Source organism: Acanthaster planci, linkage group LG05, assembly GCF_054643075.1.
Source record: "Acanthaster planci isolate LZ-2023a linkage group LG05, COTS_SCS, whole genome shotgun sequence".
Classification (NCBI taxonomy): domain Eukaryota; kingdom Metazoa; phylum Echinodermata; class Asteroidea; order Valvatida; family Acanthasteridae; genus Acanthaster; species Acanthaster planci.
This window is the reverse complement of record NC_141781.1, coordinates 22,622,143-22,641,606: the sequence shown is the minus strand read 5'-3', so window position 1 is coordinate 22,641,606 and position 19,464 is coordinate 22,622,143. Positions and strand designations below refer to the sequence as shown.

Below are 19,464 nucleotides of genomic sequence, written 5' to 3'. Positions count from 1 at the left end.
GAAATCAGGTAGTGGTGGTGGACACAATGCCTTTCTCTGATCTGTTGTCATTGTGTTCCTTAAATTTTCCTGGCCAAATGTACTTGTGCAAATGTCCTTAATTATGTCACTTATTAACCAACTTTCGGTTGATTTGGTCCTTGTACAGGCGTGGCTAGGAATATTGAATGAATATTCATATGTACATGTACATCGGTTGCTTCTTCGCGGGACGTCACGATTTGCCCTATTTAAAGTATTACGTAACCTTTAAGTCATACATACTGTTTGGTGTCTGGTGAATTTTTACCGATATTTGAGGACAAAGAAGTCCACTAAAATGGGTTGTGGATCCTAAGGCTAAGATGAACATGAATTGCAAAGTAGGAGTCGATGTGATCATGGAGTGATCATGGAGCTCTAACAGATACGTGAGCAGAAGATAAATAACGAATAAGGTCAGCAAAAATACACGTGCTTTCAAAAATCAAAATTTTTTGTAAATAACTGCATTAAAAATATTGGCAAATTCGTGTCCCTGTTTGCATAAATTACATGTATTTCAGGTCTGTGGGATACGTGGTTGGATTTACGGAAGATAAATGTCGGGAAATTCCTGTTAATGCCTATCCATCGTTTATTGTTCAACTAACAAGATTCTGAAAATAATTGAGAAGGCTTCAAATGTGTAACACCAGTAGCCCCTTCGCGCAACTGACCGGCAAATTCGTAACTGCCATATACATGTACGTGATGGAGCAGTCAGCCATGTCTGATAAGATAGGCAGTCATATATCCTTGTGATTTATTACGTGTGAACATTTATTATTGGGCTACCGTCAACAAATGTGACTTACTTGTTTGTTTTGGAAGTCGGAGTAGTTGTTTATTTGTTCTGCCACCGAATATGGAGGAATAAAACACACCGAACAAGGCGAGAAAAAAGGCAGTGCCATGGATCGAAATACGGTGGAGCTGTTTTTTCTGTGCCACTTCAGATCTTAGAGTATAAAAAACAATCACTCGTTAATTGGATTCCCGGACACGATTTTATTCACAAACTTGATTAGAGCGTGAAAAGTGTATTCAAACGAAGTTTGACTTTTGTTGTTATGAATGAAATGAAAGTTATGAATGGATTGTCAGCTTCCTTTTTTTTTATTTTGGCGCCACGGACTATCCGCCCCAAGTTTAAAGATGCAGAAAAGTTGGTTGTCTTGTTTGGTAGCTAAGAGCTGTTATGTACATACATGTATATGTAAAATACATGTACATTTTTGGTATAATACAATAGTCACGCCGTCAGTGGTATTGTTATATATCAGGAGTTTGTATGTGTCTGGTGTGCTCTGAGTTTGTATGTCTGGTGTGCTCGGAGAATTCACGAACAAATCTACATTGCGAAAAAATCAGAAGTGTTGGAAACCAGCGACGTCATTTGTACGGTACCGCCTTGCACCATTTGACACGTATATTACAATCAATGTTATATTACATATTATCTGCCCATGGCAAATACTGCCATCGATTGCTTCACGTTTCCAAAAGTTTCTTGAATTTGAGCACGATGTTTAGCAAATTATTGATAAGTATGTGTGTCTTTGTTCAACCATGGAGGAATAAGAACCTATTTCATTCAGTGACCTAGATGGTTCCAAATATTATGAATGGCAATATCTATGTTCTTGTTATTTGATGTTTGTGTTATGTTTTCTTTTCCCATGAGTTGTGGCTACCTCAGTAAGTGACGCAATATAATGTACATGTACTGTACACTGTACATTGTACATGTACAGGTGTATATACATGTACAGTGAGCAGGTCGTTTTGACTCGAGGCTAAATTTGAAGCAAACACCGTGACCTTATATATGCAAGTCATTATTGTGTCAATGTCCTCCCCCTGGTAAAAATGGATCCTTCCATCCCGCCTCCTCATGAATATTACGCATGCAATTGGCACGTAGCGCCCGTGAATGCGAGCCCGGATCTGGCTTCGGTGAGGTAATTCCTTTCACGAACCTGCCCACCTGAATCATACGAGGCAACGGAAAGAAAAACCCTGTTTGATGTTCGAAACCGATTCCTGCCTCCGGAGGAACTGAATTTCATCGGCGAAGAACAGGTTGAAACAACCATAACTACGCAGCAGGATTTCTAGGCCATATTGTCACCCTGTAGAGGGTTGCTGCGTTTGTACAGAGAGGTTTTCAGGAAGCGAGTTTGCAGGCATCATGTTGTCGACTTCAGTGAAAGTCGTGTGGGGCTTGTTGCTACTTCAGTTATACGTGCACCGAAGTGATGCGGGAACCGTCGCTGTCTGTGAGTATTTCATCCCTCCTGCGTTTATCAATTGTTTTAATGATATGTTTAGAATGATTGATTTGGATGGTTGTGTAGTTTTAACAAGGAAAAAATTATGTCCAATGAATACGATTCATCAGTTCATGGTTGCCGTGAATTGATTGAACTCATGCTATCATCAGTCTGATCATAGAGGTAGGAAAGATGCCATCAACTGATTCATTTTTGTATTGGTCCAAAACATCTTTCACTAAAAACGTGTAAAAATTGAAGAGCTCAGTAGCTGTGTAATGTTAACGGTTTTATTCTGCTAGTATTAGTTTTCATATTATGAAAAGCTTTTGGGGGGGGCAAATACGAAGTTTTGGTTAGTTTGCGGCATCTGCCTGATGTGACGAAAGCATTTTGGCGTCCGACATTTTCTTATTCTCCTTCCGTGCCAGCGCTTACCAAATGCTTAGGTCACACACGAATGAATAACGCACAATAGTTGTATCCATATGCAAATGAGATATACCGTGGGATGTGTACGCATAGAGTACATGTACATGTATTGTACATGTACAAAGCAGTGCATGATTCCAACCGTCTTACCGCCATTTTTGGGTCGGAACTGTAGTTCCATAGGATGTGCTAAGTGTCTGTATACATGTATATTTATATATGAACATTAAAGTGGTATTTTACATATTTAAACAACTGTCTTGTGATTTTGTTGTGCGAAATTGCATATCAATTAATGACTATATGAACGAGTAGTAAAATCAGCGGTAGGCCTAAACTTGTTTTGAATCCGGAGAGAGAATTATAGTGTATCGTGAAAGTATATCCAAAAACAGAGCTTTTTAGACGCATTGAATAATTGGCCAATTTTTGGGTACTTGAATATAGCAAAATGGCCACCGTTTTTGTTTATGCATTGGCAGGCGCGACTGTTTTTTAGCACCAAAAGGATTTTTCTCTCGTTGCTAGAATTTTTGTCGTATTCCTTTATTTTTCAAACCTTACGTGACATTAAACATTAAAATACATCCAATCTTGAAATTTTGTTACGAGAAAAGCTTGTAGGCAGTATCAAAAATAGCCAACAATTTCTAGGGTGTGCCTCCTACAAAATCCGCAGAAACTGTTGCCAGTGACTATGATGTTCTGGTTTCCTCAGTAGGTTTAGTGGGAAAATAAGTCCTTTTTAACCCATGATCCGCATAAAATAAAATGTTATGAGAACTTAAAGACACTCAGTCATGTAGCCAGTACAGAGTATTTTGAAAATTATTGATGATTATGTGAAGAAGTTGCTTTGTGAAACCGCAGTTCGCTCCCTTAACTTGAATGCTGCTTTCATTGTGTCCATTTGAACATTGTTAAGCGTTCTGATGCGTTTTGAGGAAATGCATCAAGTTCAGTCTATCAGCTTCCTTAGTGTTCTTGTTTCTGTCGCCATCATTTTTCGAGAAGATCCCTGTTCGAAGACGTTGCTGAATAGGGCTCAGAAAATGCTAACGCACTATGTGTATATATGTAATTAAATAGGCTGCATTTAGTGTTTCTATTTATATAGTTTAAATTGTAAGATATAGGTTTGCTGTTGTAGACTGGTCCTGAAAAATTACCTAATACATGTACCTTTTAAATCTAGAAATAATCCACAATTCGGTGGGGGCGTATCCCTACCCCTTTGTGCCTCTGGACGTGGTTCATATTTATTCTATATTTGAAGTCGATGGATACAGTTATCCCTATGACAAGTTGAACAAAATGGAGTAAATAAGAATTACGTCCCACGTTCAAAATCATGGACATGTACAACGTGTGTGGCCTTTTAGTGTCGCATTTCAGCAGAATACATTTCAGGGTGCATTTCACACTGATTCCTGATTTGACTTCTCACAGCGGCGCTCTTTGGTACGGGGTCCGAAGGCCTGAAATCGGTCATTGAAGATGGCGTCCGATACATCAAACGAAACACAACCTTCCTCTCAGAGGTTCATGACATCGTCTTCAGGGGAATTGACGACGTCAAGACTTCAAACTCAGTCTTCTCTGCTCTGAACGACAGTAAGTCTCTTGGGATCGACTTGTGGTGGTGGTGGTGGGATGTTAACCAAGTGAATGCATGAAAATGTCCATGTCATGTGTACATATATGATTGCTTCTGGACCTTCAGGTCGTTTGAATTATCTCAGACCTGCAATGTTGCAACGGGTACAGTTAAGAGCGGAGCTCGTGGACGCGTAATGTTTCAAACCCAAAATGCAATTTCCCGAAAACAAAGAACAGAAAAAAATCATTGGTCTGACAGGAATCAGCGATTGACTGCAATAACGTGAATAAAAACTCGTCTTTGTTACGCAGTTTGCAACCTCATCAGCGCGGAGCGACCCTCTGCCATGATCCTTCCTGAGGACAAGTGTTCAGAGTGTGAGGACATTGCCGGTATCGCCAGCCACGCCTCCAATCCTATCTTTGCCCTGGACCACGGTTCCTATGACTCAGGCTCCATAGCCTTCAAGATGCACCCATCCCCGGAAGATACCAACTCCATGTTTGTCGACATCCTCAAATACTTTACATGGAGGAACTTCATCATCGTTCACGATGGCAACAATGGTAGGTTCATAGAGACACTTTCATATTTTGTAACTTTTGTTTCGAATCAACTTTCCTTCGTTTTACAAACTTATGTGCTGTATTTGAGGAGAACCTTTTATCATTCACTGACTGTAACATGCTAATGACGACTTTGTTAATTGATCTTAAAAATAAATGTTAATTATTTAGATATTCCGATTAAGTAGAAACATAACTCACGTTTACGACATTTAAGACGAGCCTTTTATCGACGGGATTTACATGTAACGAAGAAATCGATCCATTTGTCAACTCTCCGTTCCGAGCTCAAAAAATTAAACCCCTAAAAATGAGATCCCTCCTTTGATTGAACAAAAGCAACAACGAAAGGCCAGTTTTAGCTCTCTGTTTGACTGCCTTCCCCATAAAGTGTTCTCTTTTCCTCACCTCGCTGTAAACCAGCCCTAGAGTTCCTTCAGGAAGTTCTCAACATTCAGCGGGAGCTGGAGTGGAACATAACAGCCATACCGGTGGGTGACAGAAACGACCACAACGGCTACATGGAACTAGCCGCTAAGATCAAAGCCGAATCCACCACCAATATCTTTCTCTTCTGCTCGGAAGAAGCAAACGCAAAGGCCTTCCTGGTGTGGGTAAGACAACACAGTGATTCCCATAAAGCTGCCGAAGGTCTAACAAAAGGCCGTTTGTAGTAACCATTTAAAAGCGGTACTTTGTTGAACGTACTTGCAATACACATGTACATGTTCCTCCAAAGTAAGTGCACAATAACATTGTACCTGTGTTTTATGATTTTCTATTATTTCAACTTTGCAGGCAGAGCAGAACCCAGGTGCTCAGATTTTGAATGCCAGATACCACTGGATCCTCGGGAACATTGTAAGTAAAGAGTTGGTTGCAAATAATTCTTTCGATTTAAATGAATAATTTACGGATAGTTAAATTGTTTTACCATTTTTGAATGTATGACCGTGTTTTCTGTTATTATTTCCGATATTTAAATGTTTGGGGTTTTTTGGAATACTTTGCGAATCCTCTGTGAATGGAACACTTGGTAAATTTCTCTTTCAGTAGTAATGATTATTTTAGTCCCTGTCCTCTCTGTGATCATGTATTGAGTGCAATCGTTTAGGACTTCATACACGTAGTATCCACTCTCTGATTAGTCCATTTTATTTCATAACTTTGTACATTTTTGCAGGACATGTCTTTGGACAGAACCTTCCGAACCGAACTCGAGAAAACCAACGTGTACATGACCCGATTTGGCATGAACTTCACGAGGGAGCTCCAGTACGCCTTACCCACTTCCATCGGAACCTCCACCACTGAGTGGCCAATGAGAGACCGCCTTGCCTTCGATGCTGTCATCGCTGTAGGCCACGCCCTCAAACTGTATCGTGAATGGAGAGAAGATAATGGAGCCACGGGCACAGCCGTGTTGCCAGGCGATACCCAGATGCCGCCCTGCCCAACTGCCACTACCGTGCCTTCTGAAAATTTTCTTAGCAGATACCTAAAAGACGTGAGCAAATTATTTCTCCCACCTGCACAATGAAACATCATGCACGTACGCTGATATGACCTGCCACTTCTTGAGTTCAGATATTGATTATCTTTTCTCCATTTTCTACCAAAAGGTGGCGTTCGAAGGAATTTCAGGGAATGTAGCGTTTGATGCACACGGAAATCGTGTCAACTACACGATTTCAATTTACAGTGGGCAGTTCAAGACCTTGGATCAAATGGTAAGTGCCCTTCTCTGCCCTCGATCATTGAAGAGCAAGTTGAAAATTGAAAAGAAAAGAAAAACTCCCGATGTTTTTCTTAGATATGTAAGAACTTTACAATCCTCATTTTCAATTTGTTGTTGTTTTCTAGAGGGGCGAATGGACGCAAAACCCTAACTACTGGGAGAAAAAATGGGACAGGAAATGGCAGAGCGAAGGTCATCTTAACGTAACCTACCACAACTATGCGTCTGAGCGAATCATCAAGATTGTCACCATTGAGGTCAGTTGCAAACACAATCAAGTTGATGCATAAAATGAATGCAAGTCCAGGAATCTCACCAAAATATTTAATAATCGATGCCTCCGAGGCTTTTGTCAGTTAAGGGAGAAATTGATGTTTGTACTTTTGAACATTTCCAGTACATGTAATTATGGGCATATTCTGGAGTCTCCAAATAATCAACAAAATTTTCAAACTTCTTTTTTCCGTAAACATCGGATGGTGTTCATTGAGGAGTATTCGGAATTACAGGCAGCGGGTGTTTTCTGTTATCATAAAGGTTTCATCTGAAGGTTTAAACTTTCTAATTTCTATAAAACATGAGCCGGAGTGAATATCAGGAGAAGAAATTTGTTCCTTTATGATAATTTTATGAACGAGCGAAGTAATTGGTGTTCCCTTGTTGTTTGACCAACAGGCTAAGCCATTCCTCATGTTGAAGGGTAACGAGTCGGCCGTGACAGAGACTGGAAGCTATCAAGGCAATAATCGCTTCGAGGGTTACATCATCGACCTGCTGGAACGAATCAAAACTCATGTCAAGGGGATCGACTTTGACTACCAAGTGGAGCTAGTTGCTGACGGAAAGTTTGGCAGTAGACACCGGTACAGCTTAATCTGGAATGGCATGGTGGGAGATGTGGTCCATAAGGTGAGTAGCAGACAAAGATTAGTTGCTTCCCTCTCTTGCATAACTCAATGTTGTGGAAAACATGTAACTCTTAACAGGAAATTTGAATGTTTTATTTCGCTTTCTTTCTTACAGAGAGCCGACATTGCAGCTGGACCTCTGACTGTAACACCCGATCGTTCGGAAGCCGTCGATTTTACATACCCTTTCATGAGTTCTGGTATTACTATCATGATGAAACACCCCAACTACGTCCAGCATAATCCTTTCCGCATCATGTACCCATTCGGTATCGAGGTGTGGTTCGTCAATCTGGCCGCTTTCTTCATCATCAGTGCCATGCTGTTCTTCTTCAACTACTTCGATCCTTACGAGTGGCGCGCCGCTGCAGAACGGCGTGAGACCTTCGAAGAGAACGCCGAGAACTTCAGCATGAAGAATTCAATGTGGTTCCTGACCTCTACCATGTTCCTGCAGAGCTTCGATGCTTCTCCCCGCTCCAACGCTGGTCGTACTCTGGCAGCGTTCTGGTGGGTCTTCACCATTATCATGGTGTTCCTGTACCTGCTGAACCTCACCCACTTTGTTACCACCAACAAGAGGTTGGCCTACACCAAAACCGCAGAAGAGCTCCTAGACCAGACTGAGGTTGCCTTCGGTACAGTTGAAAAGGGCTCCACATTTTACTTCTTCAAGAAGTCTAGCGTACCAGAGTACCAGCGTCTGTGGCAGCACATGAACACGCGTGTTCCTTCCCCGTGGGTCAATGACATCGAAGACGGTATCAAACGAGTACGTGAGAGCAACGGTTACTATGCCTTCATTGGTGAAGCAGGCGAGTTGAGCTTCATAGCTAGCAAGAGACCCTGTGACTTGCTAGTGTCTGGCACCTATATCACCCGCACCACGTACGCTTTAGCCGTGCAGAAAGATTCTCCGCTTCGTGACCAGTTGTCAAGTGCCATCGAATCACTCCGTGATACAGGTGTTCTTGAAGATCTGGAGAGAGAGTGGTGGGATCTGGATGTCCGTCATCAGGAATGTGCCAACTTGACCACTTGGGAGCGACAAGGTGTATTCTCCCTGACCACAGTCGATCTCCAAGGCGTCTACTACATACTCCTCATCGGCATTATCCTGGCTGTCGTTACCTTCGCTGTCGAATCCATCTCGAATTCCTGCAATGGTGGCAAGAAGAGCAAAAGCAGCGCTCGTAATGGTGGTATGGGAGGTGGCATGGGAGGCCCTCGAGGTGGAGGGGGTATGAGTGGACCGGTGGGTGGTGGAGCAGGAGGTGGAGACGAGAAGATGTGGATCTAAATTCCAAGAATGCGTTCCAACGTGGGCATGAATAATGCACTTGTACTACTTCTCCTACGTATGTACATGTACACGGACGAACTGTTTGCTGTTCTGTGACTGAAGACCCAAATAATGAATTTTTCCTACAAAGACACTAACAGCGGGACACAAGATGTTATGTACATGTAATTTGCAAATGCAATCATGCCAACAACGTTCCTAAAGCACTTCTGTTTTGATTGGTAATTTTTTTGGAAAACCACAAAATGCTTTGAATTTACATGGACATTAGATAGCGAAGAAGGTAAAGATGTTGTACTCGGTGAAGTTAAGGACATGTATTTCTTATTCTGATCCCTTGAAGGAGGTGGAAAGAAGCATACATTTATGTGAAATGATAGACACAAAAGAAGCCACTGTTTGTAGACCACTGATCAACGAACAATCCCGGCGTCAAAAATTGTCAAGCCGATTTCCATTGCTGTACATGTATACCGCAGTTTTATAATGTTAAAGCGTAATTTTTGACGGCTGAAGTATTTTGACAGGGTTAAGATTTTACGCAATGTACAATACATTTACGTAATCCCGATTAGGTTCACGTTGTTCTAGGTTTGTATTTTGTATAAATCTCTAATCTTTGTACAGAGTGGTTTGGGGCTAAGTTGTAAATAATAATCCGCGACTGTTAGCTGTATGTTATTTTTGTCTGTTAGCTTTGTTTTGATTTGTTTCATATATCAGAACGGTTTCGTTTCGTTTTTAAAATTGTCATTCTCCCTTTTCATGATCACGGTAACTGCACTTGCCAGAGAATTTTCTGACAAGGTTACGATTCTGATCTCTTGAAAGTTATCACATGAATGCTCATTAGGCCCTACTCTTTTGTTCCAAGTTGAACTATTGCAATATACATGTACACTCAGTGTAGTTTTTGTTATAATAAGTCATTTTCTTTCGAATAAGTTGTTAGCTTTTCTTAATTCGTAATCATTTCGCTTAGATTTACTTTAATCAACTTTGTTAATAAGCATTTTTATGACGTGTGTATAAATTTCTGGATTGTCAAAAAGATCATGCTTCTCGTAATAAAAAGGAATGTAATTTGCAATTTACTTTATGAAATCTGTTTTGCGTGGTAATCTTCAGGTTTCTAGGCATTTTCCTTTAGGTTTTCTTTTTTCTTTCTTTTTTGTTCGGTTGACAGTTTGACTGTTTTAAAGATTAAACGTAACTGTAGAAAGGTGTGCTGAAAGGGGGTAATTCGTAAAGCTTTCATGTACATTGTACATGTTCTTGCGATTGTTCTTATTGGGAAATTGCGAAGCATTTCTTTTGCATAATGAAAAGCAACCAAAACGTATTCAAGGTAGTTTTCTAACTGCTACCGAAACAGCCGTCGGTAAAATTGTTTACTAGTAAGTACATGTACATGGAGGCAGCAGAGAAGTTAAAACTGATGAAATTGACCGAAGAAATGAAAATAACAGCTGTCGGCTAAGTTAGGACTCCCTTGATGCAGACCTCGCTTAAAAAACCGCGGCTGATTTCTGTTGCACCTATGTTCGACTTCTTTCGCCCTCTTTATTGCAGTTACAGCGCCCTCTCTGTAATTCGTGGCGTTTGAAGTTATTTGCTGGAATGCCGTAGTCCTGTACTGAAATTGTTTTCATGACCAAGGGACTGAGAGGCCTACATGTACATTACGTTCGGAGGGGACTTCTCACATTTATGAAAAAAGACGACATGAACTAACTTTGTTCTTGCATTATCAAAATACCAGGGGGCTGCTCGTGGCTCATTTTATTATAATGTTTTCTTCCTAATTATAATGTAAATGTATGTCTTCTCCTTGTTGCTTTACTCCTCTGGAAAACTCTCACAGTTTGCTATGATTCATTTTCAGAATTGGGAAGAAAGGAGCAAAAGTACGCAAGAAATGCCACGAATCGGCGCCAAAACAAAATTTGTTATTTTCAAGAAGGAATTTTGCTCTGTTGTGTTATTCATCAAAAGCAGTATTGTGACGTCTCGCCACTCATTGTAAAACAAAAGGTTATCAACTTAAAGTTTACTTTTTCCAAAGTGCTTTAGTTTGAGATGTTCAGTCTTGTTAAGACAACAAGCGATGGATAATTTGTCTCATCTACACATATTTGCCTTTTATTATAACTAACATGTAAAATGTGTACGTGTTCACGTCGAAAATGGATGAGAAACTATTGAAAAAGCTGAGTAAAAATACGAAAGAATATTTCACATTAATGCAGTTTTAAATATCTACATACCAAAGCTGGAAAATGTTTTGTCTCTAAATACAAAGTTTAATTGCTTCCATGTGACTTATACACGTACATTGATATTCCCTACCTTTCCCAAAAACGATGTCAGTCGACATCGTTACATCAAGTTTCTGAAAAGAAAAACTTAAAGAGATTAAGTTTTTGCAAACGTTTTTGTAACACTTAAGAGACACGTTTCCAGTTTATACAGGAATGCGTTGTAATAATAAAGATCAAGTCTGTGACTAGTCTAGATCATTTCCTAAAACTAACGGCTCGTTAACATATTCATTATTCAAAACAATTTCGACATGTCAGATCACTGATTAAAAACAGCATCTGCATTTCGATACCAGGGCAGCAGCACAGAGTATTAAGAGAGTGTGAAAGATTCAAATGTCCACTGCTCTGAATTGGAGCAGTTCGATACAGTATTTTACAAAATCTAATTTTATAATTAGTTCACTTTTATAATTGAAAAAGTAAGATTACTTCCGCAATGCGTCGTTTTCTGTGATCGTTATACACTGTATAGGGCCAAAAAGTTTAAAGGAAATTACAAACGTAGTATTACATTATATCTACTGGAAGGTTTTACTATCACAAAGTCCATAAGCGTATTAAAAAGTCACCCTCAAATCAGGTCCAAATATATACATATCGGCAACAAACAAAAAAGTGATGAAAGTAACTATCTCTCAACCAGATAACGCAAGACAGTGCTAATTTCTACAAGGTTAGTTAGTGCATGTTTCAAATTATACAAAACATAAAATCTGTTCCATAGCTTGAACTAACTCCCATTTACAGTTTTGTTCTCAACATTTCATTTTCTTGAGTTCTTCCTGTGCCTAAGATGGGTTAATGTCAGGAATGATGTTTTGAGGAGTTTTGAAGTGATAATCCTCTGGTTGTGAAGGCTTGTCTAAATCCACATGTTGGGAGACTTTTCTTCAGCGGGTTTACTGTAGTCGAAGTCGTTTCTTGTGTGCTGTTCACGTGGGTTGACAGTCATAGTGATAGTTTCCCCCGGCCCTCTAGGGTTACTCGGAGGATGGGTCCCCACAGAAGAGCAACTACCAAACAGCCAGTAACATATGACATCGATAAAGAAGATTATAGCGCTCAAAACCACACCCATGGCCAAGACATAATAGACACCCTCCAAGTCGTTGCCGTTGATGGACAAAACACTCTCCGATTCCCAGAGAGTTTCCTCCTCACATTTCTGGTAGCCAAACCAATCCTTCTCCAGCAACTCTTGAACGACCCCAGACGTCTTTAGTTTGTTGATGGCGTAGGTGATTTGGTCACGGAGAGGCGAGCCAGACGGGGTAGCGAAGGCGTATTTCAGCCTCTTCACAGGATCGCCCACGACATAGAGATCACACCACGGCCCTCTCTGGGTGTAGTAGGTCAACAGTATTTCTTCACTGACCAAAGCGTAATGACCATTGTCGTTGCGGACTCGCAAGGCACCATCACGCAGCCTCTCCACGAATGGTTGTCGGTCAAGGACGCCCATGATGGACATGAGTTGCTGATCCTCTGAGTTAGATGACATGGAGTAATAATCATGGGTAGGACCGTTTCGCACCATCCCAATCTTCAACAGCGGCTCGTTGAGCAGATCGGTGGGGCTGTTGATCGAGAGAATATCCTTGTCGATGGTGACGTATTCGGTCAGGTTCAGCATGTACAGGAAAACCATGACAAGAGTGAAGTAGAACCAGGCGGAGAGGAGAATTCGGCCGGCGAGGGAGACGGGAGAAAGTTTGTGTCCACGGAGGAACATGATGCCTGTCAACATCCAGGCCGTGTTCCGAAGCGTGAACTCGATGGATTGCTCTCGTGTGGCCTGACCTACCTCTTGCTGCTTACGATACTCCATTGGGTGATAGCGCATCAACAACCAAAAGACCAAAATGGTGATACCGAAGGCGAACAAGTTGACCAGCCAAGCGTCCCAGTGGAGGGAGAAGACAAAGGCAAAAGGGTAGTCACGGACCCAATTGGGGTGCTTAATCAAGACTTTAATGGGGCCAGTGTGGAAGTGCTTGGTGAAATCAATGACGTCTTCTCTCTGTCTAGTAACAGTGAATGCACCGGCTGCAAGGTCAGCATCCTGAATATTGGAAAAAGAGCAACCAAATTGTTCATGAAAGGTATCAGCAATCAAGCGTGTCCAGAACAACAAATATAAAGAGAAGTTTATAGGTTTGTAGCAAGGGCTGTTATGGAGGAATGCAACCACGGGTCTCGTTTTCACATATCCCATTTTTATGGCAAAAACTTTGATTCATACTATGAAACCTTTTTTTCAGCCTGGGTCTATGAACGTTAGAATAATTATGCAAAGCAGCCTCCTATGTTTTGGTGTGTTCTTTCACCCTTAATATCTCACGTTCAGCTAACTTCACACCACTACTCTCCCATTTATGCTTACCGAGTCTTGTAGTTCTTTGACCATTCCATCCCACTCTCCAGTGTTGGGGTTTCTTTTTCCGTAGTACCCCTCCGCTACTAGCTCGATCTTGTACTTGAACTCCATTCTCAGCTCCTCTTCGAAGATTTTGCGGATATTTTCCAGCAATTCTGGAATGATACCATAGTAGCGGTCCAAACCCAGCTCATCGCCTGTCTGAGCCTGGCGTCTCTCTCGATCGTAGTTATGGTCCCTTAACATCAAGAAGGGCGGCTCCTTCAATTCAGAATGATCAATCATTGCATTATTTTACAATTTCTGCTTTCAATGTCTCATTCTGGTCAGTGTTTGTTTCGTGCTCTTTTTTCTGGAATAAAGATTACGTACGTGGCTGTATTTATTGGTTTTTGAAATTAAGGATAAAGTTTCAAGCCTACAATTCAGTATTTCGATGAATTTGAATATTCATAACCTCCCTTACCTCGATGGAGAGTACTTTGATGTATGATTGATCCGACTGTCTGAATGGGAACATATTAAGGCGACCCTTGTCCTTTGGCCAAACCTCCCCGTACTTGCGCTCATAATGCGCGATATTCTGCGTCCATACACCCGCCTGAAATTGAGTATTACAACATGTATCATCAACGGCAAATGTAGCCAGACTGGCTTGGATCAAAGGTGCATACACGACATGAAAATAGTACTGCAAATCTTATATTAGTTGACTGGGTATTGGGTTCACCTTCAAAATATTATGCTTGTCTTTGCCCATGTACACATCAATTGTGTAGTTGACACGGTCACCATGTGAGTTGAATGCCACTTCCCCGCTTAAACCTTCGATGCTGATCTAAAAACAAAAACGAACAAAATGAAACTGTATCCGGGAAAGTCAAATTTGAATTAAATGAATTGCTAATCGTTTTTTGTTTTTGTTTTTTACTTCCTCTTCCACATCATGAGCATAGAAACATTCATGTTTCTTCTGTCTAGAGTGGGGAAAAGGATTAATTGAATACCAACCTTTTGCATAACTGGTTCCAGCTCGCTCCTTACATCTTCTCCACATTTGGGCACAACGTTCGGGTACCGGCCATTCTCCCTACGGAAAACAGTCATAGCTTGGGCAAAGAACAACATGGCGTCGTAAGCGGTACGCTCTCTGAAGGGCCAGTTACGAGGCGGAATTGGGTTCTTAGTCAGAACGTTTTGGTCAAAACCATCCTGGACTCTCATCTTGAAGCGGGTCAGGAATGAAGTGTGGATACGAAGCTTGTCGTCCAAGTACCGACGGGTAATTGGCGGCTCCTGAAACCCAGACAGAAAGAAAAAGAGTTTTCTGCGTGCCTTTTTGACTTGACGGACATGACTTTAACTAGCATTACAGTGGGATTCATTATACGATTAAATTGCGCGTACATATACGGTAAGCTCTGTGTGGAAAGGTTGGATTTTACAGGTGTAATGTGTAATTATCCTCGATTTAAAATTCTGAGAATTATTTGGACTTGAGGCTGTGATAAGTTGTGGAATGCTGATAAACTGCGCAACTCATCCAATCCTGAGTTGATTTTTAGAATAGCAAACATCTCCCTTTGCCACTGTTATACTCACTGGAGCCAGAGGGAACTTACCAAGTTTCCGAATATCCAGTGGTATTTATCGCCAAACAAGCCATTATCCAACATCTAAAGAAACAATATACAATTGAAAGTGTTCATTAAAAATGGTAAAGTATTCAATGGCCGCAGTAGCGTATCGGGGGGGGGGTGCAGGGAGAAAGTTACCCCCCCCCCTTCCTGACATACTGTCAAGTTGTGTTTCCTTTGATTTTTTAATTGAAAGTACATGTAAATTTAATAGCACTGTTTGGAGACGATACTCCCTCCAGATGGGGGGGGGGATTCTCTATAAGGTGAATGAATTTGCCGGTCGTGTTTGGAAAAAAACTAGCCTATATTGCCCCTTTCTTGGACGAAGGACCTATGCACGCTACTGGGCCATACTTAGTAACAGGCATGAAGATTAACTTAGTAACGATAACAGTCTGACAATATTTTTGTACTCAATTAAAGCAGCTCACCTATTTGATGAATAATTGCAAATTTAACGGCGACATTTTTTTCTGATTACCCAAGTAATGACTCTGACCAGTTTGTGATCGATAATTTGTGAAACGTTTTGTGCAGCACTTTGAAAAAATCACGATCATTATCCCTGTCATGGTATTTGGGCCGGTAACCTGAAGCTGCTTAAACTTGACCCAGTAAGTTGACACGATATGAACCTGTACCCAATTCGTAATCAGGCACTTCATTAACTTACACTGTCACGGAGGCCTGGGAGGCGCTCTTCCTCGTGCATGTACAAAAGGTAGTTCTGCGTTCTTCGTTGCTTCAAATCTTTGGCCATCTTGCCATAGTCCTCCTCGTCATAAATCTCGTACGGGATCACATGCCAACTGTTTTCTCTCTCCATCTCAAGAAGAACCCAGGCCAGCGAATATGCTTGATTGAATAAAGATAGCACAATTTAACAATGGCTGCCTGCGCTACATGCCTAGTGAGCATTGCTAATACTCTGAATCATGCAGTGTAGAGTGAAACGACATTTTAAAGGACGCAATTCAATTTCGATCAGTGCGTTTTATTTGTACATCTTTCAGTCCTGGTTCCTTTCTTCTTCCTTTTTCATCTTTGGCATAAAAAGTATGCTTTGGTAATTTGACACTATATTGAACATAGGACAGTCATAATAATGTCAAACTTTGTCTCTCCACTTTCATCACACGTTGCTTTGTTTTGAAACTAGTCGATTTCTCATTTGCATGGCTGAACGTTTTTCTCCAACACAAAGTCGTACTCATTGTGACTTGAAATTGAATCGATCATTCTGCCTTCTTTAGTCAGAAATGGGGGCGGGGCGCCAAAGGGTGTTCACTTACAAGAATCGCCATCGTAGATGAAGATGAAGTCTTGCCATTTGTAGTGATTGATGACACTAACCCATAACTCCACCAACTCGGTGTCGGTAGGTAGCATCTTGTATGCTTTGGAGCCCTCAGCCTGGTCTAGAGCAATAACTGGAGCGAAGGCATTACCGATAATCCGCCCTGTATGGCCGCCACAGTCTGGACAAACATCCGAGGGAACGATCAAGCCGTTGATATCAACCGAGCCGGCAAACGTACAGGCTGCGCATTAAAATACAGACAACTGATTATAACTTAACAACTAAGGAATTGACACTTTGAAATCACATTTAACACTAAGTCGTTTTGTCCATCTTTGGGATTTGATAAATGCAGTTAGGACATTTTAATGCTGTATTTGTAAAAATAAAATATCAGATCAGTCTTGAAACAATGTACGTCATTGTGGCCACACAACCATTTTCCTTCATGCATACAAACAATAACCGACCTACCTCCACGTAGTGCTTGTGGCGGGTTGGAATATGTCCAAGTAATGAGTGGTTCATTGAAGACGGCTAGGGATTCGGTACCGTCTATGTTCATCAGGTTCTCATCACGATTAATGTATGTCACAGCATCCGTGAAAAGTCTCTTGTAAAGATTGTCCACACGTGTATGCATGCCGTACATGGCACCTAAAGAAAGGACAAATAGAAAAGCAACACATATACCTGAAGTGCAAGGGTTTTTAAATATTTGCAATCCAAACTTTCTTGATGTCATGACCACCTCTGAAATATTTTGACCAGGTTTTCATAACTGTCTGAATGACTTTAATTAGATAAGGTATAAAATTGTATGCATTTATATTTGTTAATCATTATTACAGGAATGTGAACAAACAGTTTGAATTAAGCTATTTCACAATCTGTCAGTGTAATTGCTGTTTTAGTGTTTACAGATGTCTTTCCATAATTAACAGTGGCGTAATGGCCCTTCAACTTTGTCTGTAGCTTTTGTATTAACATCATTTTATCTTACTACTTTTTTATTATTACGAAACGATTTGACTGAATCGGTTTAGTTCCTGGGTGTAGGTCTCGTTCCATTTTTTTTAAAATCAGTCCGTCAATTTCCAAATTAATATCAACAACGGAGCCCTGGATTACATTTTGTTTTATTCAAAGTTTTAAAAAATATTATATTGAGAAACATCAGCATGGAGATAAACCTCTACTAGTACCACTTCACTGATAACGTTTGACCTGACCCAGCCAAACAACTATGGTGATTGGTTGAAAACTACAAGTGGTCGGGGCTTGAGCAAATGTCAGCCTATCGACTTCGCTGACTCATTTACTAGATACCGATGGATGTCTAACTTTTCAGGAAAACAGTACTGTAAAGTTTCGGCAACCCAGTTCAGTTAAAGTTAATTCGGAAGTGGTTAGCGTGAATCTTTAGTGAAAAGTTTTTATGATAATAATAAAAAATAGTAGTATTTATTGTTTAAAGATCATTACATCATGAACAGGTGTCAACAGGCTGTACAGAAATAAAACACGCAAACACTATGACTTTAAGATTAAAATGAGGTTACCTACAGATTATACAAAAAGCTACAATAAGACACTGGACCCAACATCCCTAAAAAGCGGCCACCCACTAAACACCCACTAATGCCTGGTGATCCACTCTGAGAATACAGTTTAGTGTAACCAAAAATCTGTCTTGACTGTATTTCCTTCATTTTGATTCATATAAAGTAATTCGTGTTCGTATTTTGTCAATTAGTCTGTTTGTCCAAACTGTTCTTAAGAGAGAATTGGCCCGAATTTAAAATGATTTATACAGGCTAATATTAAGTTCCGATCATGGGTCAAGGGTATATCGAGTCCCCTGCAGAAATTATGATAAATTTAATTAAATCCATTAAACCATTTCACTGCCTACCGCCATACCGGGCTCAGGTTTCACATCTTTCTTCCATTGCACAAATCCACGAGTTCTACCGTTTATTTCATGATGTGAGTCACATTGAAAAATGCGGATTATTAATAATATTACCGTGTTGGAATAATCCAACAACACGTGCAGGGCAAATTCACGTTTCTTTTTTTGGTGTCAATATACGAGAAATATTTAGATATCGTTGTCATTGTCACGATTGCTATATTATGATTGCTGAGGTTTGTGTCATTGTCTTAATGTGTCATTAGTATTGTCACCATAACTTGAACGACACCAGTTATTTTCGCGCATCATCACGTCATCTATTATCGCCATTGTCATCAAATATAGTCTACGTGCATCCTTTACGGTCGTCACCACCTTGCACCAAAAGCATCAACTTCCGTCCGTTTTTCCGGCCAACCTTTAATAATAATAACTGTTTGTTTTTTAAGTTCAGCGTTTCCCTAAAACTATCAAGAAGGCGTTACATTGCTCAATTTAATGGCCATATTGTTTTAATTATCAGTAAAATATCAGCAATTCACACTGTTAATGTGGTGCGAACATGCCCATGTCAATTCACACAAAATGCTTGTCGGTTTACTTACCGATCTTGTAACTTTGTGAAACAGTGTTGCCCACAAGTGACCCAACAACTAAGGCTACAAGGCCCAAAGTCACTGCCATGGCTGTCTGGGTATTCTCCAAGAGTCAAGGAAAACACACTCAGTAAAGAACCACTCTTCGCGGTTATGTACTCCTTCCAATGTGATTAACCAGGGGGAAAAATCATCCAGTAATGGCGAAAGATCCCTCGCTGTCGCACTGCTTCCCTTTCCTGCAAAAATCCTGCAGCTGGAACAAAAAACCCAACTGCTGTGTATTACTCAGCGGCGTGATATTATCAGTATCACTGGTGCTGTGTCTGCCGTCAAGATAACTCCGAATTTTATCAACTCAGTAAAGTAGTCCTCGTCTGTCATTGGCGTAGGCAATGTGGGGGTTAATCACGTGACTGACGTCAGCTTATTAGCTTGTACAAGCGCATACAATTTTGCTGCTATCAT

At 40.7% G+C, this 19,464-nt stretch overlaps 2 protein-coding genes across 2 annotated transcripts; one reads left to right on the top strand and one right to left on the bottom strand.

The window, feature by feature from the left end:
- The first annotated feature begins 1,970 nt into the window (after nt 1-1,970).
- Nucleotides 1,971-9,935, top strand: LOC110987462 (glutamate receptor 2-like). The gene is made up of 10 exons (XM_022250204.2): nt 1,971-2,300; nt 4,176-4,340; nt 4,638-4,892; nt 5,316-5,506; nt 5,691-5,753; nt 6,076-6,399; nt 6,515-6,622; nt 6,756-6,887; nt 7,306-7,539; nt 7,654-9,935. Exons 1-10 carry the CDS (start codon nt 2,213-2,215, stop codon nt 8,836-8,838), a joined length of 2,745 nt encoding a protein of 914 aa, XP_022105896.2. The 5' UTR covers nt 1,971-2,212; the 3' UTR covers nt 8,839-9,935.
- Nucleotides 9,936-10,786: 851 nt separating this feature from the next.
- LOC110987464 (glutamate receptor 1-like) lies at nt 10,787-19,257 on the bottom strand. Its single transcript, XM_022250206.2, has 10 exons — nt 19,006-19,257; nt 16,957-17,139; nt 16,475-16,723; nt 15,856-16,037; nt 15,165-15,218; nt 14,554-14,838; nt 14,273-14,380; nt 14,009-14,143; nt 13,549-13,803; nt 10,787-13,227 (listed from the first exon to the last, which is right to left on the bottom strand). Exons 1-10 carry the CDS (start codon nt 19,082-19,084, stop codon nt 12,028-12,030), a joined length of 2,730 nt encoding a protein of 909 aa, XP_022105898.2. The 5' UTR covers nt 19,085-19,257; the 3' UTR covers nt 10,787-12,027.
- Nucleotides 19,258-19,464: the final 207 nt, after the last annotated feature.

What these genes read in the sequence shown, in the direction of transcription:
- LOC110987464 (XM_022250206.2), bottom strand. Translation starts at nt 19,084, where the DNA reads ATGGCAGTGACTTTGGGCCTTGTAGCCTTAGTTGTTGGGTCACTTGTG. An exon ending in CATCTACGATGGCGATTCTT is followed by an intron (nt 16,038 to 16,474) that starts GTAAGTGAACAC and finishes TATTCAATCAAG; the next exon opens with CATATTCGCTGGCCTGGGTT. An exon ending in TCCCAGGCCTCCGTGACAGT is followed by an intron (nt 15,219 to 15,855) that starts GTAAGTTAATGA and finishes TTGTTTCTTTAG; the next exon opens with ATGTTGGATAATGGCTTGTT.
- LOC110987462 (XM_022250204.2), top strand. Translation starts at nt 2,213, where the DNA reads ATGTTGTCGACTTCAGTGAAAGTCGTGTGGGGCTTGTTGCTACTTCAG. An exon ending in CTTCTCTGCTCTGAACGACA is followed by an intron (nt 4,341 to 4,637) that starts GTAAGTCTCTTG and finishes TTTGTTACGCAG; the next exon opens with TTTGCAACCTCATCAGCGCG. An exon ending in TCAAGACCTTGGATCAAATG is followed by an intron (nt 6,623 to 6,755) that starts GTAAGTGCCCTT and finishes GTTGTTTTCTAG; the next exon opens with AGGGGCGAATGGACGCAAAA.